This window comes from Sinocyclocheilus rhinocerous, unplaced genomic scaffold (genome assembly GCF_001515625.1).
Source record: "Sinocyclocheilus rhinocerous isolate Xijiao unplaced genomic scaffold, SAMN03320098_v1.1 scaffold2026, whole genome shotgun sequence".
Classification (NCBI taxonomy): domain Eukaryota; kingdom Metazoa; phylum Chordata; class Actinopteri; order Cypriniformes; family Cyprinidae; genus Sinocyclocheilus; species Sinocyclocheilus rhinocerous.
Genome location: NW_015624871.1, coordinates 172,580 through 199,011, shown reverse-complemented (window position 1 = coordinate 199,011; position 26,432 = coordinate 172,580). Strand labels below are relative to the sequence as shown.

At 36.6% G+C, this 26,432-nt stretch overlaps 3 protein-coding genes across 4 annotated transcripts in view; 2 read left to right on the top strand and 1 right to left on the bottom strand.

Moving 5' to 3' along the window:
• The first annotated feature begins 6 nt into the window (after positions 1-6).
• On the top strand, positions 7-18,442 carry LOC107746524 (palmitoyltransferase ZDHHC5-like). 2 transcript variants are annotated; one of them, XM_016560775.1, is made up of 11 exons: positions 7-801; positions 3,582-3,703; positions 4,592-4,749; positions 5,071-5,243; positions 5,407-5,509; positions 5,922-6,013; positions 6,103-6,229; positions 10,193-10,310; positions 12,014-12,126; positions 14,252-15,183; positions 17,897-18,442. In XM_016560775.1, exons 1-11 carry the CDS (start codon positions 647-649, stop codon positions 18,108-18,110), a joined length of 2,307 nt encoding a protein of 768 aa, XP_016416261.1. In that variant the 5' UTR covers positions 7-646; the 3' UTR covers positions 18,111-18,442. The 2 variants fall into 2 exon arrangements, with proteins under 2 accessions (XP_016416261.1, XP_016416253.1); XM_016560767.1 differs by lacking the exon at positions 7-801 and adding an exon at positions 1,192-1,622.
• A 2,043-nt stretch (positions 18,443-20,485) lies between these two features.
• LOC107746515 (thioredoxin-related transmembrane protein 2-B-like) lies at positions 20,486-25,633 on the bottom strand. Its single transcript, XM_016560758.1, has 8 exons — positions 25,335-25,633; positions 24,915-24,975; positions 24,140-24,253; positions 23,596-23,672; positions 23,009-23,115; positions 22,417-22,482; positions 22,199-22,328; positions 20,486-21,538 (listed from the first exon to the last, which is right to left on the bottom strand). The coding sequence occupies exons 1-8, from the start codon at positions 25,521-25,523 to the stop codon at positions 21,356-21,358; spliced, it is 927 nt and encodes a 308-aa protein (XP_016416244.1). The 5' UTR covers positions 25,524-25,633; the 3' UTR covers positions 20,486-21,355.
• A 516-nt stretch (positions 25,634-26,149) lies between these two features.
• Positions 26,150-26,432, top strand: part of LOC107746836 (mediator of RNA polymerase II transcription subunit 19-B-like) — a 2,088-nt gene continuing 1,805 nt past the window's right edge. The window contains exon 1 of the mRNA XM_016561164.1: positions 26,150-26,165. Coding sequence (XP_016416650.1) covers positions 26,150-26,165 — 16 coding nt within the window. The remainder of the gene's footprint in view (positions 26,166-26,432) is intronic.

The following is a 26,432-nucleotide window of genomic DNA, read 5'->3' as shown; positions in this document are numbered from 1 at the left end:
ACATCAAATTAAAATATTTTTTTTTAATTTTTCAGCATCCCAAAAAAAAAAAAAGAAAGAAAAAACTCACATTCATACCCGTTGCTCTCCTCTACCTCTTATGTACAGTAACACCAAATCTTTTTCATAAGGTAAACGTTTAAAAAAAAAAAAAAACTTTTAAAGCACCACTAAAGATTTAGGAGTTGAACTGGTTGGACCCAAATTTTAATTAAAAAATTTTTTAAGCAGTTTCCATATTACAGTATTTTTTTGTGGCACTTTTTAAACTTTTTCTTAAACCTTTTGAAAACAAATAGTCAGAAAATATTTAGACTTTAAAGTTTTTGAGCAATTTTTGTTAAATGATTTAATAATATATAAGCCAGAGCGTCCAAATATCAGAAACTTTAACTCAATTTGTTAAAAGCTCAAATTTCTTCAGTTTACCACTTTTTTTTAATCCTTTTTTTTTTATCATTTTTAACTTTTTGAGAATTTGTTTTATACTATTGAAACAATGCTCATCTTGTGGCCTTTTTGTATAATGCTAAAAGGACAACGACTTCTCCCCTAGCCTTTCTTTGCGTTTGTGCTGTCTCGACAACACAAACATACTTACAAACATATAATTTTCCGGGCGTGCTGCCATCCTGCCCCCTGGGTGATGCCGAGTGGCAGCATGAGTGGGGGCCTGTCTGGACCCACTTCCCCGCCCCACCCCACTGTTCCATCCAGACCTCTCCGGCCTAGTCGCTACGTGCCGGTCTCTGCGGCAACGGCCTTCTTGGTTGGAGCAACCACCCTCTTCTTCTGCTTCACGTGAGTACACAGACACGTTTACTAACACTGATTGCTGCAATCATTTATGATGGATGAGTCAGCATGTACTGGTAAATAACAGTGATAAAAAAAGTGTATTGCTGCGCTATGGAGTGAGTAATGGCAAGGTGTGACCTTTTGCTCTCTCATTTATAAAAAAAAAAAAAAAAAAAAACTTTTAAAGCACCACTAAAGATTTAGGAGTTGAACTGGTTGGACCCAAATTTTAATTAAAAAATTTTTTAAGCAGTTTCCATATTACAGTATTTTTTTGTGGCACTTTTTAAACTTTTTCTTAAACCTTTTGAAAACAAATAGTCAGAAAATATTCTTTCTTTAAAGTTTTTGAGCAATTTTTGTTAAATGATTTAATAATATATAAGCCAGAGCGTCCAAATATCAGAAACTTTAACTCAATTTGTTAAAAGCTCAAATTTCTTCAGTTTACCACTTTTTTTTTATCCTTTTTTTTTTAATCATTTTTAACTTTTTGAGAATTTGTTTTATACTATTGAAACAATGCTCATCTTGTGGCCTTTTTCTATAATGCTAAAAGGACAACGACTTCTCCCCTAGCCTTTCTTTGCGTTTGTGCTGTCTCGACAACACAAACATACTTACAAACATATAATTTTCCGGGCGTGCTGCCATCCTGCCCCCTGGGTGATGCCGAGTGGCAGCATGAGTGGGGGCCTGTCTGGACCCACTTCCCCGCCCCACCCCACTGTTCCATCCAGACCTCTCCGGCCTAGTCGCTACGTGCCGGTCTCTGCGGCAACGGCCTTCTTGGTTGGAGCAACCACCCTCTTCTTCTGCTTCACGTGAGTACACAGACACGTTTACTAACACTGATTGCTGCAATCATTTATGATGGATGAGTCAGCATGTACTGGTAAATAACAGTGATAAAAAAGTGTATTGCTGCGCTATGGAGTGAGTAATGGCATGTTTTTGGCTAGAACTCATTCAGAAGTACCAAATTATTCTACCTGGAACTGGTTTTCAATGGCACAGTTAATTAAGATATTCTTATTCTCTAAAACACAGCAGTGTGTTCACTTGTTAGTATGACAGCAACGCACCCAAGCTAGATGAAAACTGTAATGGAAAAGAAATACTGTTATAATATTTGAATGCCTTCTTTATTGCATATCAGTGTATGAGTGTACACATCAAGACGACCTTGTAGATTATACAGTTTGTGTGAACAATTGACATTTTTATAAATACTTTGTGTTGTGAGTTTGCACATGTGTTACTGTCCAAGTATATCTGTGACCTGAATTAATACTTAAATGAAGTAACATTTAGTTAAAAAAGGTGTTCTTACTGATTTGGGATTGAGGGGTGATTGCATACACTTCTTGTGATTTATTTAAACATTTAGAAAAAAAATTGTAAATAACATGCATGTCTTTTTCTAATATTCTTTTACTAAATAACGTGCATCTTTTATCACTGCTTTAACCAACAATATTTTACAGGTTAATTTCTTAAAAATCCTGTTTAAAACTATCCAGGATTCCAATATTTTACATTACAAAATAGCTTGTCTGATGATGATCATATGGCAGCAGTTGCTAAGTAGGACAGTATAGTTAACATCATTTCAGTGTTGTCACTTTTCAGCCTTTTTATCATTAAATGAGCCACATCTAAGAATGTTATAGTTTTAGTATTAAAATAACTGGAATAGTCTTTTTGTATTGTCTTTTTTTGTTGAAATTTTTGACAGCTTACGTCTAAGGAATACGCTTCTAATAATATCCACAGTTCATAAGTTAATGTTCAATACGGCAGGCTCTTAAATATCAGAAAAAATTCACACAGCTTAGAAGATCAGAATTTACCTTGCCTGTGCTGTATTAAAAGGTCTCTTTGCTTATTAATAATTTTTATTAACGTTTTGAATGACAACAAGATCAGTCCTCTACAGATTTTTCTTGATTTTGATTTTCAAAAGACTCACAACTAGGCATGGGCCGGTATGAGATTCTGACGGTACGATAACCTTAGATTTAAAAAAAATATATCACGGTTTCACGGTATTGCGATTACAACTCTAAAATGTGTTATTTTTAAATGTCTGGGTAAAAAAAAAAAAAACGTTTTTTTCCCCACTGAACACAATATATTTTATTATAAGTTCAGTGCGTTTTTGCAGTATCAGCATTTAAAGTGCAGTCAGAGCACTGACTTTTTCGTTTTCTTTTGATGAGAAATCATGTCAACTTCCTGTTGACTTCTTGTGACCTGGATTCTGTAAGTCGTGACCTGTAAATATAGCAGGAACATGAAATAGTCATCATGCCAAAAATAAATAAATAAACGGCCCTTCCAGTTGGTACGGAAGAGGAAATCTGGGGGCTTAAGTCAGATGCTGTGTCACGTCTGTTCATTCTTGTCATTTGCCCCCTCTGATCACTCTCTTCTCACCAACCCGTCAGATTAATCACTCAAAGGCAATGAAAATAGGACAGCATCTGTCATAAAGTGCCACTTCCCTCTCTCTTTTTTTCTTCTTTTATTTCTCACTTCTGCCTGTTTTTGTGTTCTCACACATTGTATGTTTTGTGGTACCCTCTGTTTCCCAGGAGAAATTGTGTGGTTATCTGTATGTCTATATCACTTATAGTAAGAAAGTGGCTAAAACATTATCAGTCAGTGTGTTCCCTTGACAACCAGTTCTTTTCCCTAAATTAAGATGGTTAAGCAGACTAGCACACTTGAGAAAGATTACATAGAACATACATGAAGTGTGTGATTTCTGTCTCTTACAGGTGCCCTTGGCTTTCAGAGCAGTTTTCCGTCGCTGTGCCGATATACAATGGCATTATATTTCTATTTGTTCTGGCCAACTTCTGTATGGCCACCTTTATGGATCCTGGCATCTTCCCCAGAGGTAGTGAAACAATCTTCGATATGATGTTTCTGTGTGTGAGAGTATACAGCTGCAGTAGAATGTGTGGCTGCCTTATTGGAAAAACAAGCCACTTTAATCTTTTTTTTTAATTTTTTTATCTCTTCTTCATTTAGTCTGAACTATTTCAGTCAATAGAAAATAGAATATAATATTTTTTCAGTGAACTGACCTTGGTGTACTAAACTTCAGCGGAATCAACCTTAAAGCAGTGTTCTTATTGTTAACAAAAAAAATTTTTTTTTAATGTTTTTAATTGAAATAAAATAAAATATAAATATTAGATGAAAAACTTTTTACATAAAACTAAATGAAGATTAGAAATATTGCCTAAACTAAAATAAAAATAAGTTGAAGTACTCAAATCATTAAAAATAAAACAAAAAATAAAATATAATTTTAAATGTTAATCAATACTATAATAGTATATACTAACAACACTGCGTTAAAGTCCGTTTTACTTCCCTAATGTTTCTGAGTGAAATGGAATATTATTATTATTTTTTTTATTGTTTATTTTATGGAAAAATTATGAAGACCGTTTTTATTCATTTGGAGTAATAGTATATACTAACAACACTGCGTTAAAGTCCGTTTTACTTCCCTAATGTTTCTGAGTGAAATGGAATATTATTATTTTTTTTATTGTTTATTTTATGGAAAAATTATGAAGACCGTTTTTATTCATTTGGAGTAACATGAACTGATGAATTGTGCAGAAGAAGATGTGTGTTAAGAAACACAAAGGTCATAAAGTAAACAGGGTTTGGATTCCATGTTGACTTTTAAGCAGGAGGTTAATAAAATACAAATGTAATTTGATATACTGAGGAAGGCATGTTAAACTGTCTGTGTGTGTGTGTGTTGTAGCTGAGGAAGATGAGGATAAAGAAGATGATTTTCGGGCTCCTCTTTACAAGACTGTGGAAATTAGAGGCATTCAAGTGCGGATGAAGTGGTGCTCCACCTGCCGTTTCTATAGACCCCCGCGTTGCTCACACTGCTCTGTGTGCGACAACTGTGTGGAGGTAAACACACACACACACACACCTTATTCCAGTGATTGTGTTCAGCTGTGACCCCAGTATGTGCATTGATAAAACGCATGACATTACAGTTCATAGCAATTCCATAACATTTGTATTTATTTTACTATCTTGTCTATGTAAGGGTAAATCTTTGTCGTTAATCAGTCTGTCCACTCTTGCTCTGATTAATGCTTTGCAGACTAAACGATCGATTTGTGTTAATTAGAGAAGTGTGCTTGCTTTGGACAGCCTTAAGCTTTTCTCTCACTCTTTTACCATTATGACTCACACACACTCAACTTGCCTCTTCTCTCCTTGCAGGATTTTGACCATCACTGTCCGTGGGTCAACAACTGTATCGGCCGGAGGAACTACCGTTATTTCTTCCTGTTCCTGCTCTCTTTGACGGCTCACATAATGGGCGTGTTTGGCTTCGGCCTGCTTTACATTCTCTACCACACCCAGCAGCTGGACAAAGTGCATTCGGCTGTCACGTATCCTCAAACAATTGTTTAATTTTTATGTGTGCTCACACCAAATTTTTTGTCCAAAATTCAGAGTGCGACTGTGCAATAGTGTCTGCAGTGTCTTTAAGTGAGAGCTGAACTTGACTGATTTGTATTATGATTTACTGTTTCCTCCTTGACCCTTTATCAGTATGGCTGTCATGTGTGTCTCTGGGCTTTTCTTCATCCCAGTAGTGGGTCTCACTGGTTTCCATGTCGTTCTGGTGGCAAGAGGCAGGACCACCAATGAGCAGGTTGTGACATGCGCAATCATAATCTTCTGTTTTCCTGTCAATAACCATGTTGTTGTTGGTGAACTGGGATTAAAATCCCTATTAAGCTGTTTTATAATCCTACAAAATATGACCTCTCAGCCCTGCTTCTTTAGATTGTAATTTCGTCTTAATCCTCTTCCCAAACCAGTTTCCTGCTTTCTTTCTGCCCATCTCTCCTCCTCTTTATGTGTTGACCACATGTGCACACTTTTGTATCTTATTGTCTCACTATTTTTCTCTACTGCCTCTTTTCATCCCTTTTTTATTATTTTTAAATGTTTACTTTTTCACTTTTATCTTTTTACTGTTTAAAAATTTTTTTTTCAATTGACAAATAACTGATAAAGTAACTACTAAGGTTATTGTTTAATGGTCAACTCTATGTTTGTAGGTAACAGGGAAGTTCAGGGGAGGCGTGAACCCATTCACAAACGGCTGCTTGAGGAACGTCTCGCATGTTCTGTGTAGCTCACAGGCACCCAGGTATGTTTTCTCCTGCTTTCATAACTTTGACCTATATGTTGTATTTTCTCATTGAGGTTTTAACACAAGGTTGTATTCTGATCTCTTAGGTATCTGGGTAGAAAGAGGAAGGCTCAGACAGTGTCTGTTCAGCCTCCTTTCCTCCGACCGCAGCTTACTGAGGCTCAACTGGCAGCCAAGGTGCTCGACAACGGAATCCAAGGAGACCTTCACCGGGTAAGGAAATAATGCCTTATTACTTATTTGCTTCAGTGCTCTCACGGCTTCTGTCCAGCAATCTGCTTTTGGACAAGCAGTCTCTCAATTAGAATGAAATATCAGCAATTCTTTTTTGTGAGCAAGTTGTTCCTTAGAGTCTGTTCTTTTTTAATAAATTGTTCTAAGTGATTCACAAATCACAAATTGTTCTAAATGATTCATTAGGAAGCCAGTCTGAATTTGAATGAGTAAAAAAAAACCTTATCTGTTAACTAGATAATCGACGCGTTTCAAAAAGGCGGGGCATAGAGGAGAAACAATAATGTACAGTATGTGGAAAATAATGTTTTTTTTAAACTTTAAACCGCATAAACACATTTCATTACGCCAAATACACTAGAAAATAATGTTCTTTTTAGCAGCATCATATGACCCCTTTAAATGTTTGAATGAGGCCATGAATGTTACCTCTGCCACTTAGATGCAGATGTTCCTGCTGGAGCCAAAATCCCTAGGTCAGAGAGTGCGTTAGATTATTTTGCAAGCAAGCTCCAATTCCCCTCTCTGGCAGACTAAGCTCAAAAAATATCTGTTTGTGCCATTTACCATCTGATTGAGGACAGCTGACACAGACAGGCTTGCATTAATATGCCTGAAATGTAGACTGGCTTTTAAACTGTCAAAAGTACTTTCTTATTCCATAATGAAAGGCTGTGTTCTGAAATGTCACTTGATTTATGTTCTTAAAGAATACAGGAACTTTCTGTCAATTTGGAGCACTTCATTAAATGTTTCTGACATTTTTCAACATTGCAACCTGGAGTTATGCTTTTTGGCATGGCATGGATTTCTTCATTAATGGTTTCTAAAATGAAAGGCTCAGCTTGTAGCTTGCTGAATTGTAAGCGCTGATAGCAAGAGGGAGGAAGGAGGTGCAGAATGCCAGAGAGAGCTGCTTGATAAATGTGCACCACTGTGCAGAAACGTAAGGAACTGATTATTGGAAATGTTCATACACTTTTCCTCCATTAGCTTCAGAATTCCCGGTCTTATCCCTCTGATAAGGTTGCTGAATCTTTTGGCATCCTCTATTGTAATACCATTGCCCTAGTCCAAAATATTACAGAGGTGTGCCTGCTGCAACCTGCTATTACTCATGGAAAGTTGGCACACCAAATATTCCAGAACCTGAGAAAAAGCCTAAAGTGTCTTCATGTTGCCACACCCTGCAACTTGTTGGTCTCAGTGTTAATTTTGACAGGCATTTTTGATTTAGTCTTAGTCTATATCTTGAGACGAAAATATGCTTAATAGTCTTAGTCACATTTTAGTCATTTGAGTCTTTCGTAGTTTTAGTCGACGAAAAGTTGTTGCATTTTTGTCAACTTTTAGTCATTACTTTTAGTCAAACTGCAGTTACCAATATTTATTTTGGTAGTTATTTTATATGTAGTCTTCAAACAAAAATATTTATTAATTCTTCTCTCTTTAGACCACATCAATTAAGCTTATGAGAAATTTTAATCAAGAGTTGAATTTGGGAAAAACTTGAATAAATTATGACAATTTTAATTTTTGGTTGAACTATTTTCAAAAATTATATATATTTATATATATATATAATATATAATTTATAATTTTTGACCCTTTAAGACGGAATGCATGCATGTAATACTGACACACGTTCAGTTTTCACCCACACGTACGTTCACTTAATCCATAACCGACTGTATTTACGTGAGATACTCTACACGATAGACATTTGGACTGCTGTGTGTGTATTTGAGCGCTGAGAACTGATCGCGTGCTGTATATGAGAACTGAAGAAGTGGAGCGTGCGCGAGAGAGAGCACTTCTATCAGCGCGATTCCACTTATCCCGCATTCACTAACTTTAAGTTAATCGAGAACGAATTGTGACTCCCGGGAAAAATGGGATGTCTGGTCACCTTGTCCCTACCCCTTCAGGTGCTGAGGCCATTGTTTCAGACCGCTAGTTCGCGTTTTGGTAGCCTATCCATCCACTGCGGCTGCCATACTGAGACTAGATATGCAAACGTCCCTCATCCGATTGCAATCCAATGACGGGGACGCACATTTGAAGGATAAGACAGTAGCCTATAGGATGTATTTTGCATGTCCGGTAGTCCTCAAATAACATTATAGTCCCATCTCGTCTTGTTAACGAAGAAGCGGCATAAATTTCGTCATAGTTTTATCATCTGATATTAGTTTTAGCTCGTCAACGTCTCGTCTTATTCACAGAAAAAATGTTCGTTAACGAATATTTTTCGTCGTCGTCTTCGTTGACGAAATTAACACTGGTTGGTCTGTGCCAAATAGGCTTGCATGGTATTATTGGGCTTCCACGATAATGGTTAAACTGATAATCACAATTCTCAAATCATAATCACGGTTATTAATTAAGGCTAATAAAGAATTCATCACAAATCACCAATATATATATATTTATATATACACACACACACACACACCCACACACCAGAGTCCTGCACGTGGGAGCCGCTAATATTTGATGTAACGGGTGGAATAATATTTAAATGTGTCAAGAGCGGGTGCAGGTTGGATGGGTGACGGGCACGGGCAGGGTGTGGGTCCAATAGCCAAGACTATTTTGACTCAATCCAGTGCACGCTGATAGGCAGCTGCTTTCAAACAGTGTCCCATACTTGTGTTCACGCTCTGTCTTAAGACCGTTAAATCTATTTACAATTTGAATAAAAGTTTTAGACTACTTTTCATGCTGCTAAAAAGAGGACAAATGGTCACGTATACACTGCAAAGAATGCACATTTGTTCAAAATAGATTGTTCACATGATGTACGCAATATTTTTATATTGTTTACAGGATGGGTGTCACACTCTTTTTTTTTTGTTTTTTTGGGCTTCCACGATAATGGTTAAACTGATAATCACAATTCTCAAATCATAATCACGGTTATTAATTAAGGCTAATAAAGAATTCATCACAAATCACCAATATATATATATTTATATATACACACACACACACACACCCACACACCAGAGTCCTGCACGTGGGAGCCGCTAATATTTGATGTAACGGGTGGAATAATATTTAAATGTGTCAAGAGCGGGTGCAGGTTGGATGGGTGACGGGCACGGGCAGGGTGTGGGTCCAATAGCCAAGACTATTTTGACTCAATCCAGTGCACGCTGATAGGCAGCTGCTTTCAAACAGTGTCCCATACTTGTGTTCACGCTCTGTCTTAAGACCGTTAAATCTATTTACAATTTGAATAAAAGTTTTAGACTACTTTTCATGCTGCTAAAAAGAGGACAAATGGTCACGTATACACTGCAAAGAATGCACATTTGTTCAAAATAGATTGTTCACATGATGTACGCAATATTTTTATATTGTTTACAGGATGGGTGTCACCCTCTTTTTTTTTTGTTTTTTTTTTGTTAACATTTTGGGCTGCGTGTCTGTTATTTTTTTCTTAAATGCATTAACTCAGAATGCCTAGTGGTTTATTGCTTGTTACATGAGAAAATAAATGAGTTTTGTCTACCTCATGTAGGAGATTTAATGCGGGTGCAGTTCAGGTCATGGGTTTTATGTCAAACGGGTCAGGTACGGAATTAAATTAGTGTTGCTGTCGGATAACGGGTCGGGTGTTCTGTTCATTACTGCTGGTGTGGGTTTATCAAACAGGACCCTTGCAGGACTCTCATATATACATACACACACACACCTTTTTTTATAAACCTTGTTTAGCATGATGTTTCCATTGTTCTATTTGTTTTATATTCGATTTAGATACAACTATAATTTTTTCAGTGACTTTGGCATTGGGGAGAAAGGAGTCATGCTTTGAATGTTTTTCCTATCTGGCACTGTATCTGTAGTTAGAAAATACCTTTATTCAGCTGTTTTGTCTTGTTTCTTTATTTAATTTACCACTTCTGTTTTATCCTCTTTTTTGCAATCTTTCAGTCTAAGAGCAGTTTGATGGAGAGTCAGTCTGCTGACGCCGAGCCTCCACCTCCACCTCCACCCAAACCAGAGCTCAGATACCCTGGGCTGTCACGAGGACCTGCCGGACACTCTGAGGGTTAGAGCAAACCAACATGACAAACTACAGCAGCATTTTGATTGATTAATATCTCTCAAATGTTCATAGATCATTATTGCCTTATTTGTGCAATTTTTTTTAGCTAAATTTACTTTACATTTAAGATTTGACTTAGATTGAATAGTGTTGAGTTAAGCTTTCAAAATGTAACAGCAGTAATGTCATCATAATACTTGGATGCTTTTGTTGATTACTCGTCTTTCTTGCTTATATTTAGCCATTTATGAATCTAATATTAATATTTAGAATGGAGTAGGATTTGAATTTGAGTTACTCGATTTAAAAAAAATTGCATTTTGCCCGTGTCGAGTAACCGGCAAAATACTAGAAATAGCGCATTCGACGGACGAGAATCCATGAACCGCATTATCAGACCGTCTTCCAAGGCTGCATGATATATTAAACCCATTTTAAAATCATAATAAAGCATAATGCTATTGTGAATTCACAAACGCTTATATATACGTGTGTGTAGTTTACGCACGTGCGTCTCCGAGCGGCTTCGTTCACAGTAAATGCTGCTCCACACAAACTGTTATCATTTACATGTGTAAATGATGGAGCATCTCAAACTCCATCTCTGCATATTGTTGTGAGTTTGGGTTTATTATCATGTTCATCTGGGAATGCACTGTGTGCCATTTCATCAGATTTGTAGAGTAAATCATTTATAAACCTATGCAAACACAGGAGAATACTTAAGTATCTTTCTCAATATGCTAACTGTTCATCGCGTTTTCTAAATAAAAGTTTAAACCCTCACTCTGAGTTTACACGCTTTTGATGTCCACATATTCAGGAAATTACAGTGGCTGTAGCATTTCTGTCGTACAGAAATGGTCAAATATTAAAGATTAAGTGGATATTTGAATTAAATGTTTAGTCAGTATTAAACAAGGATTAGATCGGGCTGTAAAGTGTAAAAAAAAATCGTCAGGCTGTTGGTGCTCTTTGCAGGCATTTGTTATAATGCGTAATGTACATTAGCTACATAGTTTATAATACATAATGTATTCTACAGTTGTGTTTAATAAAATCATATGATTACTTGCTTTTGATACTTTATTTGAACTAATTATTATTGCCTCATTGCAATTATATATGTATTTTAAGTTATTTAAAATGCTATTGTTCGCTTGGGTCTATTTTTATTACCACGAAAAAAAGTATTATAATTATCCGATTAATCGTCAGAATAATCGACTGATTTGAGACAGCCCTAGAATGAAGTATTAAGGCCTGATCATATCAAGAATAACTATAAATAAACAACTAAATAACTATATTAGCATTCACACTAAAGCATGATAAGTTTATTATAAGCAGGCGCTGCAGTTATGTTGTGTGCCGCTTTAAATCCTCAAGCTCTTTAAGGTCTTGTGAATTCTGATTGTCGGTGTTTTTAATGTTCATCAGTTAGAGAAAAATTGTTCGGAAAGTGATTTGAATGATAGTGTTCCTCTGTGTCATTATCGTTATAGTTGTGATGGGAACATATCTGTTCTCATAGAATTAGAACAATTATTAAAACTTCATAGTTGTAGTTTTTGTCTTTGGTGTGAACAGGCCTTATGATTGTAATTACCTGTTGCAATGCTGTTTTGTCAGCTTAATTCACTTAACATGTTACTAAAATGTGTTTACAACTCTAAATCTGATCTTTCATTGTCCTTTGTTTGCAGAGAGTAGTCTGTTGAATAAAGCCCCGCCCACCCCCACCATGTTCAAATACAGGCCCACCTACAGCGGTCCGGGCAAGAACCACACTGCCCTTACACATGCCTATGCCAACCAGGTAACTTTTCTCTGTTGATGTACAGTATGTGTTGCTTATCCAAAGTAAAGAGGTCTGTGTGTTCATTCACATCTATGGTGATGACATTCACTACATTTAATTTGAAGTCATTCCCATTCTTTTGCATGACTGTAATTATTATTTCCTTTATACCACATATTTTTAAGTCTTTTTTTCTCTAACATTTTGTTCAATCCATTAAATTGTTTTTCCCCCTCCAATTTGATTGACTCAGTGGCTTTCAGTTGAACAGTATCAGTAAGTTTACACTGTACTACTTTTTCTGTGTGTCTGTGTGCGTTATTGTTTAATTATGTGCCAGTGGTCCTCTCCTTACTCTAATATCTGTCTTTTTTCAGTGTCCATATGCATTAATTTTTAAATGCAGCTTGTTAATGCAGCTGAGTTTCTATTTAATTGTCATTGTTTTATGAATCTCCCACTATTTAGTTTATCACCATAGTAGTTATTTTGTATCTTTACATTAATTAAGGGTTATAAATTATATAAGAATGTTGTCTTTACAAAAAGACCGCGTTGCTTTCTCAAAAGGCCACCGCTTATACAAAAGAAGAATTGGCACAAACAAAATGGTTGTTCTGAAACAAAAGAATAAATATAATCTGTTCCATTTGTTTAATTATACTCTAGTAGTGTTAATAAAGCCTACAGTGTTTAAACCATAAAAAAACAATCTCTCCTCACAGAGTAACCGTGCAAAACAATTTGCTGGTTGCAGCTGTGGGGGTGTGTCCGTTTTGGCTCTTCTATGCTGGATTTGGATATATTAGATGAGAAATACACCGTCATGTGATTTTGATTGATTCTGAAAGACCTGAGGCCTCATGAGTAAAACTTTACTGAGTTTCCATTATAAAAGTTTGTGTACACGGAGTTTAGATTTAAAAAAAAAAAAAATAGTATTAACCCTGCTGGTCAAGGTTGGGCTTAAGTCTGAGTTGAAGAATTGTCTCCTTTTCGATAGCAATATACCGGTATTGGTGATAACCGTGATAAAAAAAAAAACTAAAACATTAATATAACACCACAGACAATAATATCGTAAATAATCCAGTGGCAGTAACTGGTTGACACTCAAACATAGCAGCGAGACACTCTACCTATATTCACAGTATAGGAGTTTTTTGTTAGACTTACTTTTTGTATGCTTTTGTTTAAAAACTCTCTCTCCATTTCCCTACACTCATGTTTTTGAAAAGTTAAAGGTGATTTATTTATTTATTTTTAAATGTTTCTGTATATTATTATGATTATATTATGTTATTGTGAAATCTTTTGGCCACAACAATTGTGTAGTGAAAATCTGATATTGTGACATTAAATTGAACTTGAAATTGTAAGGCCTACAAACCTTCAAGACTTTCTAAATTAGTTCACTCAAAAAAGAGAATGATCCTTGTTTGGCTGGTCTCAGCCCCCAAAACAGGAAAACTTTTATCAGTCTGCTTGGAAGTAAAATCATAATTTACAGTGTTCAGGTTTGGTTGAGACATTTAGTAGCAAAACAAACTAGATATTCATGAGCAGAACTATATTTTGTTCTGTGAAATAAGAAGTACCTGTGAGTTAAATGGATAAATCATGCACAGTCACTTAGGTCGACTACAGTTGGCTACAATCAAATCTACCATTTTAGGCTAAGAAGCCAACAGGATAAATGTCAAGCTTGCTTGTAGCTTACTTTTTATACATGAGGCCCCAGGGCTTTTTATCTCCTGCCAACAAAGACCACAAGGCAAGAAAAGTGAGATGTTGTGGTCTTTTGATTTTTAATGTTGCTCATGCTCTGTGGTATGCTATACTGAAACAAATGCAAAAATGACACACATTCAGACTCCTGTGAAAAACCACAGTGCTCTGCCTTCAGTGCGTCTAAGTTTGTTTTGTTCCCTGCCTTTCCAAGCTTAGCCTCTCTGTCTGTCATAATGCTGGCTCTTTATTATAGCTATAGAAAACGCTTTCCTAAATCATGTGTCCCCAGTGGCCCACACGATCCATACCAAGGGGTTTGTGCTTGACGTCCCTTTGAATTTAGCTTTCAGATTTCCCTCGTAACTTTATAAACTCTTCTGTTTGCTGTCTCTCTCTTGCTCTCTCTCTGTAGATGAGTCGTCGGGACAGTCTTAAAGAGTCCTCATCCTCTCTCCTCCAGTCCAGTCAGCAGCCAGGCTATCGCTCTGAGCCCAGTCTGGATGGGCACGAGGGGGGTGGAGTTGAACGAAGCGGGCCAGAGCGAACAGGTGGGGGTCCTGGAGGACCTCCAGGCTCAGGAATCACAGGATACTCCCTAGGAGGGCGTTCATATCCCTCCTTCTCTGATCCCACAGTTCTTGCCGGAGGGGCCTCGCGGTCCTCTAGTGTTCGCTCTTCTCACAATGCCCCACCATCTGAGGCTACCACCTCCACCAGCTACAAGAGCTTAGCCAATCAGACGCCACCACCGGCTCCTCGGAACGGCAGTCTGTCATACGATAGTTTGCTCACACCTTCCGAAAGCCCCGATTTTGAGTCGGCAGTGCCAGAGATGTCACCAGGGCGACCGCGCACCCCTGTAGTTGGATACAGTTCACCTTACCTGTCGGCACAGATCGCCCAGCAACGGGAGGCAGAGCTCCACCAGCCGTGTGCCTCCAGCACCGCCCTCCTTGCCTCCCCGCAACACGCCGGCTATCTACGTGGCTCCACCTCCTCCCCACCCGCTCCACCTGAACGAGAGCGGGAACGCCTGCTGCATGACTCTCAACCACCCCACCATCACCACCACCACCACCATCATCACCACCATCACCATCGGCCACCCCGCTTCTCTCGACCCCCTCTGCTCTCTGACTCGGGCCCATCTCAGCCCTCATATCCATACCGCACTCGCTCTACTGACACGCCTCTGCCGACCACCACCCACCCTCCACGCTCGCCACACCCCCCGCCGCTGGGGAAGTCTCTGTCTTACTCTAGCGCTGCTGCTGCAGAGATGCAGTACCGCCTGGTCCGCAAAGCCTCAGCCTCGGTCGGGGTAGGGGGCATACAGGCGCCAAAGTGAGTAACTCCCCCTCAACCTTACGACGCTCTGCGCAGCCTGCTGCATCCTTCCTCCTACTCTTCCTCCTCCTCCTCCTCCTCCTCCTCCCAGACTCCTGTGAGTGTATCTCTTTCACTTCTTTCTTCCTTCTGCTTTTTCCCACCAGTCTTAACTCATTCTGTCTAGGCAACTCTCCAGTAATTTTACGCTTTCAGTAGTGATCATCTGTTGCTTTCTGCTACTTGGTGTCATTGTGTTGAACTTTTGTGAATCATTGTAAAATTAAAATAGCATAAAATCAATTATCTTGTTTAATTAATTGTTGATTACATGGTTAAAGGACATTGTACATTAAATTCATTTTAATTAAATAAAAAAATCTTGACAACGTTGCCTAAACATTAAAACAACATAAAAATTTAAATACAAAATAATAATACTAATGAAATTTAATTGAATACATTCATTAACTATTTAATTTAAAATGCCCAGTTATAATTATTTAGATTTTAAGTTCCATTATAATTTTTGTTGTTATTATTGTTACTTTATCCCCGGTTTCACAGACAAGGCTTAAGCCTAGTCCCAGACTAAAATGTAAGTCTTGAGCTGTTTCAACTGAAAGAAACTTGCACTGACTGATGTTAAAATATATCAGTGCCTTTGTTTTGTCTCAAGATGCACACCAGTATGTTCAATCATGTTCAATCATCAATGTTTTTTCTAAGGCATGTTAATAAAAATGACTTAAATGTCCTAATTGAACTATGGGCTAATCCTGGCTTAGTCTAAGCCCTGTCTGTGAAACCAGGCCTTAGTATTAGTTTAAAATTTTGAGAAAAAAAATAATAAATAAAATTGTTAAAGGTATTACTAATTAAACTTAACATCATCTTTTCAACAACACAACCTTTTAATATGAAATATCTGGTCAACCATTACAGTTTTTAAAGAAATCAAAGGCTTTGTTTACACAAGCACCATAATTTCATTTAATTATGTCTTTTTTTGAATGGCAAAAAATAATAAACATTAAACTTGGCTTTTCGTTTAATCTGAACAATCAGGTCAGATTTCAGGTAGTTTTTCTCGCAATTCAGGACAGGGTCAGACTTTTGCGTGCCTCTGTTGTCTCATGTACCTTAGTTGTCTCAGTGCCATATCATGATGTCATAGTAAACATGAATAGAATCAAATAAAGCACTTGTCTATGTGGAGAGACAAGATGGAAAAATAGATTTTGAAAGTCTTTTGACATCATGCTGCCGCTTAAGTTGTTACCATGGTGACCTACGTAGATAAGCTGGATATTGTCTACTCTAGAATAAACAGATCCAATTTAATCACTGGCAGAATGACTAAATGGATAGATCTGAGACAGACAGAAAGCTTCATCACTGTGCTCATTTAGAGGTCTGGAAAGCCTGCATTGCCCTGAGTTATTAGTCAGCATTTTAAAAGCAACAAAATCAACCCGGTGTCTACTAAGAAGCAGAGAATAAATCTTCTTTACAGGAAACATTGTTGCTTAGAATGAGGGAGAGAACAAAATGAACCATATTCTGTCATAAGAGTTTTGTATTTTAAGTTGACATGTATGCATTGTTATTTGGAAACAACCCAAGGACCAAACAATGATCCCTCATTATTAACAATCATTTCAGTGGCATGCTGATAAGCAGAGCTGATGGTTATAATAAACCTGTCATGCTTCAGTGCTTAAGAGAATGTTTTCTTTCCAAATTGTGTGGCGGAGAAATTGAAATTGACTGGCAGCCAAGGCTGAATTTGCCACTGTGGCTAAACTATTTTCATTGTCTTTATGCACTTTGTTTTCTGAACTGATATCTGCTCTGGGAGGCTTTTTAACTGAAATCTATATCATGCATTTTTGTCATAGCCACAGGAATTTGAAATAATAGGTATCCTGTGATGTGTTTCACTGTTGGTTATCATATCGTAATTCTTTCTTCTGTGTTGTGATTTACTTTTGGTTGCATTGTGATGCTTTAATCTGTTTCTGACTGTGACAGTGAAACTTTCATATGACGTTACTCTAAAATAGCACATTTCATGAAGACCCTTGTGCTTTAGTTAAATGCATGCTACAGGATCATACCTTTACTCTCAAACTCTGCTGTTTAACAGTTTGGGGTGGGTATGTTTTTTTTTTAAAGTCCATTAAGACCATTTTTAAAATAACTAGTTTTCTATTTTAATATATGTGACCCTGTGTACAAATATACCCCAGCGACTTAAGACTGGTTTTGTGCTCCAGAGTCACATATTTTAAAATGTTATTTATCCCTGAGATGGCAAAGCTCAATTTTCATTAGCCATTACTCCAGTTTTCCGTGTCACATGATCCTTAAGAAATCATTCTAATATGCAGATTTGGTGCTCAAGAAACATTTCTTATTATTAACAGTTGCCAATTAATATTTTTGTTGAAACCGTGATGCATTTTTTTCAGGATTCTTTTAATGTATTTTTGTTTAATGTCTTTTAGTGTAGTCAAAAAATGTTTATTTGAAATATAAATCATAGCATTGTCTTTACTGTCACTTTAAATCAATTAAATGCATCCTTGCTGAATAAAAGTATTATTTTAAAAAATCAACACATTTTGACCCTATACTTTTGAACAGTAGTGCAAGTACTATACAAATGTTTATACTTAATGTAAGTCTTTTTCTAATGTCTCTGTTTCTCTCTGTTTTTTTGGTTTAGGGACGAGATTCAGATGAAGTCGTATAGTCGGACAAACGGGCAGCCAAAACCTTCTTCCACCCCCTCGTCCCCCTCTAATCCTGTCAGCGTGTCCACTCGCCCAGGTCAGGCGTATTCCAGCGCTGGCTCTTCTCAGAGCCCCGCCCACAAGCCTGGAGGCGGGGTGAAGAAGGTGACTGGCGTTGGAGGGACCACTTACGAGATATCGGTGTGAGATCTCGAGTCACTGTTCTGACCCGTGTTGTCAAGAATGGAGCCATGGAATTATTTTCTTCACTCTGTCTGGCGGACATTTATTGGTGCCCACAGGAAAGATCTGAAAACTTCTCTTCAAAATTGAAGCAGACCTCTGCTGTTATTTTTTAAAACGGATGTAATGGTGACCAGAAGGTTTTGGTTGGATATAACATGGAGGAGGAGGAGCAGGAGCAACTCAAGCCGTGACATAGTGAACTTCAGGACTCCTCACCAGTAAGGAGCTGGAACACTTAAACGGTGTGACGGCAAAGGACCGGATTGCCTTGAAAACATTTCAGTACATTACAACAAAAAAAAAAGGTTTTTATCCAACATAAAGGTGTAAATTGTTCTGTATAGAGAAAAAAATGGTCATTGTTTTCTTTTTTTCACCGGGTGGAATTTAATTTTTACAAAAGGGGACCTGTGGTATTCAGTAGCCGTTTCAGACCACTGTGATTGGCATGCGACAATGTTGCGTCTGTATCCAATCAGCACCAGGGAAGCAAAATGGTAGAAAAGATAAGGAAATGGACTAATGTGTTATTTAAATGACAGCAGCCTTTCAAGTGCAGGTAGTGTTTTCTGAGCCTTGGAAATTCAAGGATGTTTTTATTTAATTTTTAAAGTGTTCTTTTATATGACTTTATAAATGGCTATTGATAAGATCAAAAAGGTTTTTTTTTCTACAAAGGCTGATATTTGTTCTCTATGGACTTTTATCTAATCAGACAGAGGGATAACGAGCTGATGGCCGCTCTAGCCAGAGAGATCAGCCGGTAATCAAAGGGTTAATCATAGCATTTCAATCTGTGGGACACATTTCAATTTTTATACAGTAAACATTGATTGGCTGCCTCTTAGATATGATTTTTTTAGTTTTAGTTTTTTCGATTTTTTTTATTCATATGTGAGAGCCAAATCTCACCGGTGGCCTTGACTAGCCAGCCATGTAGGATTTAAAGCTTCCTGCTCACAATGCCACAGAATGGTGGGTAACCATATCAGTGCCCTCTGATTGGACAGCAGTTGAACTAATCAATGGAAGTTAACTGTCATTATGAATCAGTGAAAGCCTTTTATTTTGAATGATTTAATTCTTACCTATTGCATTCGAGAAGATTGTAACTCATTTCAGTCATCGTCTGTCTTGTCAGGGGTATTGATCAATATTCAGATCAGAGCTGGCCAATCAGGACAGAATGTATTTGCTGACTGATACAAAAGCCAATGAGTACACTTCTAGGAATATTTTGGATCAAAAGATGGACTGAAAGCAAAGAATGTGTACTGTATAGTTCAGTGTGAGTGAACATGGTTGTGAACGTGTATGCGTGTGTGTGTTTGAGCATTGGTAATAAACTCTTTATAAATCAGTTGTGCATTTGACTTTAAATTTCCCTTTATGCATTGCTCCTGTTTTAATAGACAAAATCTTTAGAAAACTACACACCAAAAAAAAAATATAAAAAAATATCTGTCCATCTGCAAATCTGTGAAAGCCTGTTGTCAATGTAGACATCAGAAAAAAGGTCTAAAAATATTTTGGCACCTCATTAACTTGTTGCAGCATTGGAAAATAACCGGGTGTACCTAAAAATACTGAAAATGTTAGATGTGCTCCCTTGTTTGTTTCATGAATCTCAGCTCAGATAATTTTTTTAATGCTGAGACAATATATAAACTTTTTTTAACATTTTAGTAATTTTGTTGTATGCTTTTGTCATTTTTATGCCTTTTTAATGTCTAAATTATGTCTCAAGTTTACGCTTTTAATTGTTATATTTATATAAATGTATATAAATAATATAATGTTTATGAAATAATGAATTTGGTATTTGGATACTTTATGGTTTTGAAACGGCCTATTCGTGTGATGAAGCTGTGGTTACTCTGGAATTAGTGAAGTTAGTTCTGAAAGGTCTATCAAGAAAAGGTTTTATGTAACATATATTTTTGGTAGCCACATCACATAGTATGTCATTGTGGAGAATGCGTTGACTGTTTGAATGCAAATTTCAGATGCTAATTGAGTGCTTTAATGAGTGATTTAGATGTGCTTGTTTCAGCTTAAGAACAATTTGTCAAACATCTGCTTGGTTACTCTAAGTTTAAATTTGGAGCAAACAGATCAAATGCACAACCTGAACAAAACCGGATGTGAAGAACAAAGTGTTTTATTGGAATGGCAAAAAAAAAAAAAAAACTGTTCACAACCACTCCAAGCACTTAGTCATCTTTCAGACATCAATTCATTAAATATTAGTGAAAAATCAAGAATTGTTTATTCAATAGGGAAATAAAACAATATTGTTTTTTGTGGGGAAATTAATGACACGATTCTACATGAACAAACTGACGATAAAAGCTTTCAACAGTCAATGTAATAACTGGAAAAGGTTAAAACGTGAAGACTGCCTGCAGCTTTCTTCCGTGCCTATCAGTTTAACATAAAAAAGCTATGTTAAAAGTTTATATCATTCAGCATAAAGAAAATTAAAATAATAAACTTAGTATACAAAACATTTAAGACTTTTACTGCAGTATATTCTCTAAAATGAAATGTGTAACTGGGTCTCAATGTCAAAGGTAACAACTGAATCTTGCAGAATATTATCTTGAGATCTCACTCTTACAGATTTAGTAAATGTTCATAACATGAACTGTTGGCATAAAAGACCCTCTCTTTTTGGACCACTGAATTCAGTCTAGTAGTCAGTACCATTACAAAACCAAGCTATGCTTCACAAAAATAGTAAAAAAAAATACTAGGAGTTACAATGGAATGGGAGGATTAACAGTAGAATAGAAAAAGAACTGATAAAAAGTTTGTTCCCCAATAGTGATGCATATGCAACACAAAATAACCCCTTACTAATGATCACTTCACAATTATCAACCATATTAGAGGTAGATGTCCAATGTTTAACTTGATTAAATTAAAACAGAGATTGAATATCAATGTCCCAAATAACAGTTTTGTCTGTGTATACTGTGTCCAGTATATCAATGATTATGAAATCTAAATATGTATTAATATTAGGATTTACTATATTATTGGACTGATTTTGCACTTAACTAATACATTATACAAAAAGAAACAATAACACAATCATTCCGTTTATGACTTCATACAAACTCTTTCTCTCTGCATACTGAACATTAGCACACTCCGGTCCAGTCCCATAGTGATTCACAGTGCTCTTCAGCAGCATGCACTTTCTATTTGTCCTTCTTGCTCTCTGTGTCCATCGCAGTGATGGTCTCGGCCTCCGGTTCCTCCTCTTCAGGCACAGGGGCGAACACAGATTCAGTGGGCCTCTCGAACTTCTCTCCTTTAGGTTTATCAAGCTTCTTCGACTTCTGATACAACTCGTTGAGGTTAAACTCGCGGATGATGTTTTCCTGGAAACAAATGAAAAACAAAAAAAACTAGTCACACCACATTTATCTGTATAGTACAGAAACATATACAAAAAATAAAGACTGCTGAAGTGTTTGAAGGATGTTTGACAAAGTTTTTCACACTGAAGGTATTTTTCAAATGATTAAAGGGATAGTTCACCCAAAAATTCTGTCACTAATTACGCACAAAACGTATTCTCATAGCTTCATACAATTAAGGTTGAACTACTGATGCCACATGGACTATTTTAATGAAGTCCTTACTAACTTCCTGGGCCATAAAAATAAAACGTTTTAGTTGCGTTTCTGTCTATGCAGGGTCGGAAAGCTCTCGGATTTCATAAAAAATATGTTCATTTGTGTTCCGAAGTGATCGGACACCGAGGTTGCTTTGCTTCTTCTCGATAGGTGAGTAACACCGTGTCTGCGCCGCAAAAGCTAAAGTCTGTCTAGTGGTGTAGACACGGTGTAACATTGGTTTTGCTTTGTTTCACAGAACTAATCGTTGCCTGGGTTGCGTACGTATGTGTGGGGCGGAGCTACCAAAATAGGGGCAAGACCCATTTGGGGTAGGGGTGTGTTTGTTTTGGTGATTTCAAATGTCAACATTGGCTACCAGAAATCACTTACCCCACCTTTAACTAACCCTTTAAGCCTCACCTCTGTGAAGGTCCAAGACACTGCACGTCCTTTTTTGTCCACCTGAGGGCGCCTCATAACTTCCTTTCCTCCCTGGAAGAGCACCAGAGAGGGCAGCTGCTTTGAGAGAGGAGAGGTGCTGACCCTGTACCTGAAGGAAAAAAAAAAAAACATTGCATATTGTCACAGTCAGTTGGAATTAGCTCAGAGAAACAGTGAGACACAGCAGAGCAACATACTTTTTGGATACTTCGCTGTAACGACCAATGTCCACTTTGCCAAATTTCAGCCCTGCACAGTTGTACCTGCGTGAGAGAGAAGTGAATTGTTTCTATTCAGAATATTTAAATTCACAGAAACTGCTGAGCAGACGGATGTACACTATCAGTCAAAAGATTGAGGTCGGTAAGATTTTTTCATTTAAAATTAACTGTTTTCTATTTAAATAGAATTTAAAATGTAATTTATTCCTGTGATGGCAAAGCTGAGGTTTCTGCAGCCATCACTCTAATTTTCAGTCAAATCATTCTGATGTGCTGATCAAGAAACATTTTGTATTGCTATCAATGTTGAAAACAGTTGTGCTGCTTAATGTTTTTTTTTTTTTTTTCATTAGTTGAAAAATATTACATTAAACTGTTTTAAATGTTTTTTTTTTTCAGGATTCTTGGATGAATAGAAAGTTCAAAAGAACAGCATTTATTTGAAACAGAAATATTTTGTCAAATTATTATGTTTTTCTGTCACTTTTGATCAATTGAATGTGTCTTTGCTGAATACAAGTATTAATTTTTTTAACTTTTAAACCATAGTGAAGAGCAATGTTCTTACTTCAAGGACAGATCAGCATAAACGGAGGCGAAAGACTGACACTCTGGTGACCAGTTAGCAAAAAACTCCACGATCCAGGTCACTCTGTTATCCTTCTCCAACTCGTCCTAAAGACAAAAGAGAAGTGATCATCTACACTCACTAGCATAAACTGAACCGTTTCAAACATATACTTGAATACGATATTCCCCTCAGGCTGCTGAAGTTAAAGTTCAACTATGAATGTGGCTGAAATTTGAGCGTATATTACCACTGGGTTCTAACACCCAATGGCTTATTTGCAAAGAACATTGGGCTGCAATAGTAATGAGCATTTATGGCCTTTGAATTTCTGTTACTAATAAGCCAAGCACAATCGAGCAAGTTCCCTTTGATGTTTTAAGTCAGCGCCGATTAGTATGCAATGAGACACCCCATCACTGGTGCTCTTCTAGTATACATCTCCCCAATCATTCTCATTCATATTGTTCAGCTCTTCTCCTTCTTTTTCCATTCCGTGCAAATTTGTTTTGAAAGCCAGCAGCTCATGAAGTGTGACTAAAGTACTTGTTTCTAAAGCAAACTGGCTAATATGAACTCATACTCACATCAATGGTTTTATCACTGAAGTACTTGATGTATTCAGGGCCCATGTAGAGAGGAGGTTTGCAGATCATCAGGAAAACTGCATCAATGATAAGAGAATATTAACAGCCACCATAACACATCAGTGTTATTTTAGGATCAATGATATACTATTATAGTTTTTGTTCATATTTTAATTAGATTTTATTTGTATATTTTCTGTTTTCATTTTAATTTTAATTCAAGTTTTCGTATTTTTATAGTCATTTTTATTTATTTTTTTTAAATATGTCTAAGTAGTTTTATCATTATTATTTTATTATTGTATTTATTTTAGTATTTTAACTAAACAAAAATGAGAAGTGCTGCCTTGGCAACTAGCTGAAATAAAATAAGTTTAAAGTTTTTTATATTTTATTTCAGATCATGTTTATTTTTTTTAGATTCAGTTAACAATAATAAACCTGTACTACATTTCCCTAATATTTGGTTTTAGTCTACAGTTCTTTCAAAGGAAGAGGACTCCAGTGACTGTTTGCAATCTTGTGAAAGATAAAAAATACTGACCAATACACAACGTCAAGTAGAGAAGCCCCAAACGTATGTCCAGTCTGAAGAACAGAATCACATTGGCTACTTTACTAAAGAGGATGATGTTCCCCACGTGCTGCTCAATGGTAACTGGGGAGCAAAGATATAAAAAAACAAACATATTTTCATATTGCATTGCTTTTGTGATACAAAAAAATGCACACGCAAAGAGGTCGAGTTGAACAGCAAAGCTGGAGGAGGGGGAGAGAGGTTAACAGAAACATTGAATGACAAAGGAAACTGATTTAACAACAAACACAATGACAACTGTCACTGAGAGCACAAAGACTCACAGGTGCCCAAATGTTTAGTGTATAAACAAAACCTTCAAATTCAACCTTAGCAAACTGACATCAGATTCAGTACGGATGGGGATTATTTGCTGACGTTTCAATGTCAATAAAGAATGCTGTAAAGAAAATAATGCACAAAGATGGAAAAGAGTGTTTTAAGAGGTAGAAACTCTTACTTGCTCTTCTGTTCTTCATCATGACTATAGCGCTTAAGAACATCATAATAGTATCTATTTAATATATATTATATATTTAAGTCTATTATAAATACATCATAAATTATACTGAATATATATATATATATAGTACAGTTTTAATGCTTTTTTTTTTGGCAAACTGACATCAGATTCAGTACGGATGGGGATTATTTGCTGACGTTTCAATGTCAATAAAGAATGCTGTAAAGAAAATAATGCACAAAGATGGAAAAGAGTGTTTTAAGAGGTAGAAACTCTTACTTGCTCTTCTGTTCTTCATCATGACTATAGCGCTTAAGAACATCAGTATCTCCACCTCTCTCTGAAAAAAAAGTGAATGAACAAAGGCTATCATTAATTTAAATGTTAGTGCATTTCTGTGTATTTAACAGTGCCCATTTTTGCTGTATTGTTCAGGCTTTTGGACTCCACTGTGTGCCATATTTTTTATAAAAAAATAAATATATATAAAGACAACAGTGAATGATACTGATGCACCATACGGGACCATTGCCATGTTTCTTATTTCCACATGCATCATTTATATGCATGGTATTCCAAATTCTTGCCAGCTAACTAGCGACCCCCAAATTCTGCTGCCCACTGCCCAGTCCCTTTGTTAACGGTATCCGTTATCATTCAGCATGTGTTAAAAACCCCAAAGGCCTACTTTATACATACCCAGTCAAAATCGCATGAATTGCCATCCTCACGCTGCGTCGAAAGATGTTCGCAGATCCCAGGTGTTTTGCGGACAAGCAGGAACGCGACAGACATAAATAACGAGGCTATGTAGTATGGTTTTAGTAGCCATTTATAAACCTGCGGCAAATGATACAGAAACGCGAAGAGAGGTGTTAATAAGGCCATTCTTATTTATTTATTTTTTTCGAGAATGAGTGCTGCGGTGATCCGAGACAGCAGAGTCTGCGTCAACGCGAGACAATATTCGTCGGCAAATGAATTAAACGATTTAAAGGGACAGAGGTCACTGCGGACGAAGGAAAAATTCGCTACGCCTCTTTGAAACACGCCCGTTGATTGGTCACTTTCCTGAAACGACGTCGCTTATTGGTCATGATGTCACATAAAGGGAAGGACAAGAGGAATTATGTCGCCTTTTTTCTTTACTGTAATAAATAAACTTCCGTCGACGATTTTAACATGCGTCAGTGACACAAACACATTATTTGTCTCATCTTATATAATTATTTATGCAAATAAAGTACAGTATTATACAATATAATGCATTTTTACGACGCATTATGTGAGTCTGTTTAAATTTAGGAACTGTGCACAATACGATCACGTACTTGATAAATTACGGTAAATGTCTCCAAACAACCGGAAGCAATTGTCAACAGTGCAGTAGTAAAGCCAAGACAAACGTCCACACAATAATAACATGGTAGTGATGTTTTGCTTTTGCCAAAACTAGTACTAAACCAAAACTAAACTTACTTCAAATAATACCACGGTACTATGTCCAAATAACCATGGTACTTTTCCATGGTAACCACAAAACCATACCATGGCATGCAAAATATGTCATGTCACGTCACATCATGTAAGACATTTACTAAGATTACCCTGGCAACAATAGACAACAGCATCACTGTTATTCAAAATAAATTAATTAATTAATTAAATTATTTAAAAATAATAATAATAATTTTGATGTGGTTTTGTTTTTATTAACAATAATCGTTGTATTTTGTGCTATGGTTCTTAACCATGGGAGCCAGGGCCTCACAAAAAAAAAAAAAAAATACAAGTGTT

Coding starts and splice junctions, on each gene's coding strand:
- LOC107746524 (XM_016560775.1), top strand. CDS start 647: ATGCCGAGTGGCAGCATGAGTGGGGGCCTGTCTGGACCCACTTCCCCG. Junction 802..3,581: donor ACCCTCTTCTTCTGCTTCAC/GTGAGTACACAG, acceptor TGTCTCTTACAG/GTGCCCTTGGCTTTCAGAGC. Junction 5,244..5,406: donor AAAGTGCATTCGGCTGTCAC/GTATCCTCAAAC, acceptor ACCCTTTATCAG/TATGGCTGTCATGTGTGTCT.
- LOC107746515 (XM_016560758.1), bottom strand. CDS start 25,523: ATGGCCTTATTAACACCTCTCTTCGCGTTTCTGTATCATTTGCCGCAG. Junction 24,976..25,334: donor ATTCATGCGATTTTGACTGG/GTATGTATAAAG, acceptor CTTTTTTTTCAG/AGAGAGGTGGAGATACTGAT. Junction 22,483..23,008: donor TATGCTGATCTGTCCTTGAA/GTAAGAACATTG, acceptor TCTCTCACGCAG/GTACAACTGTGCAGGGCTGA.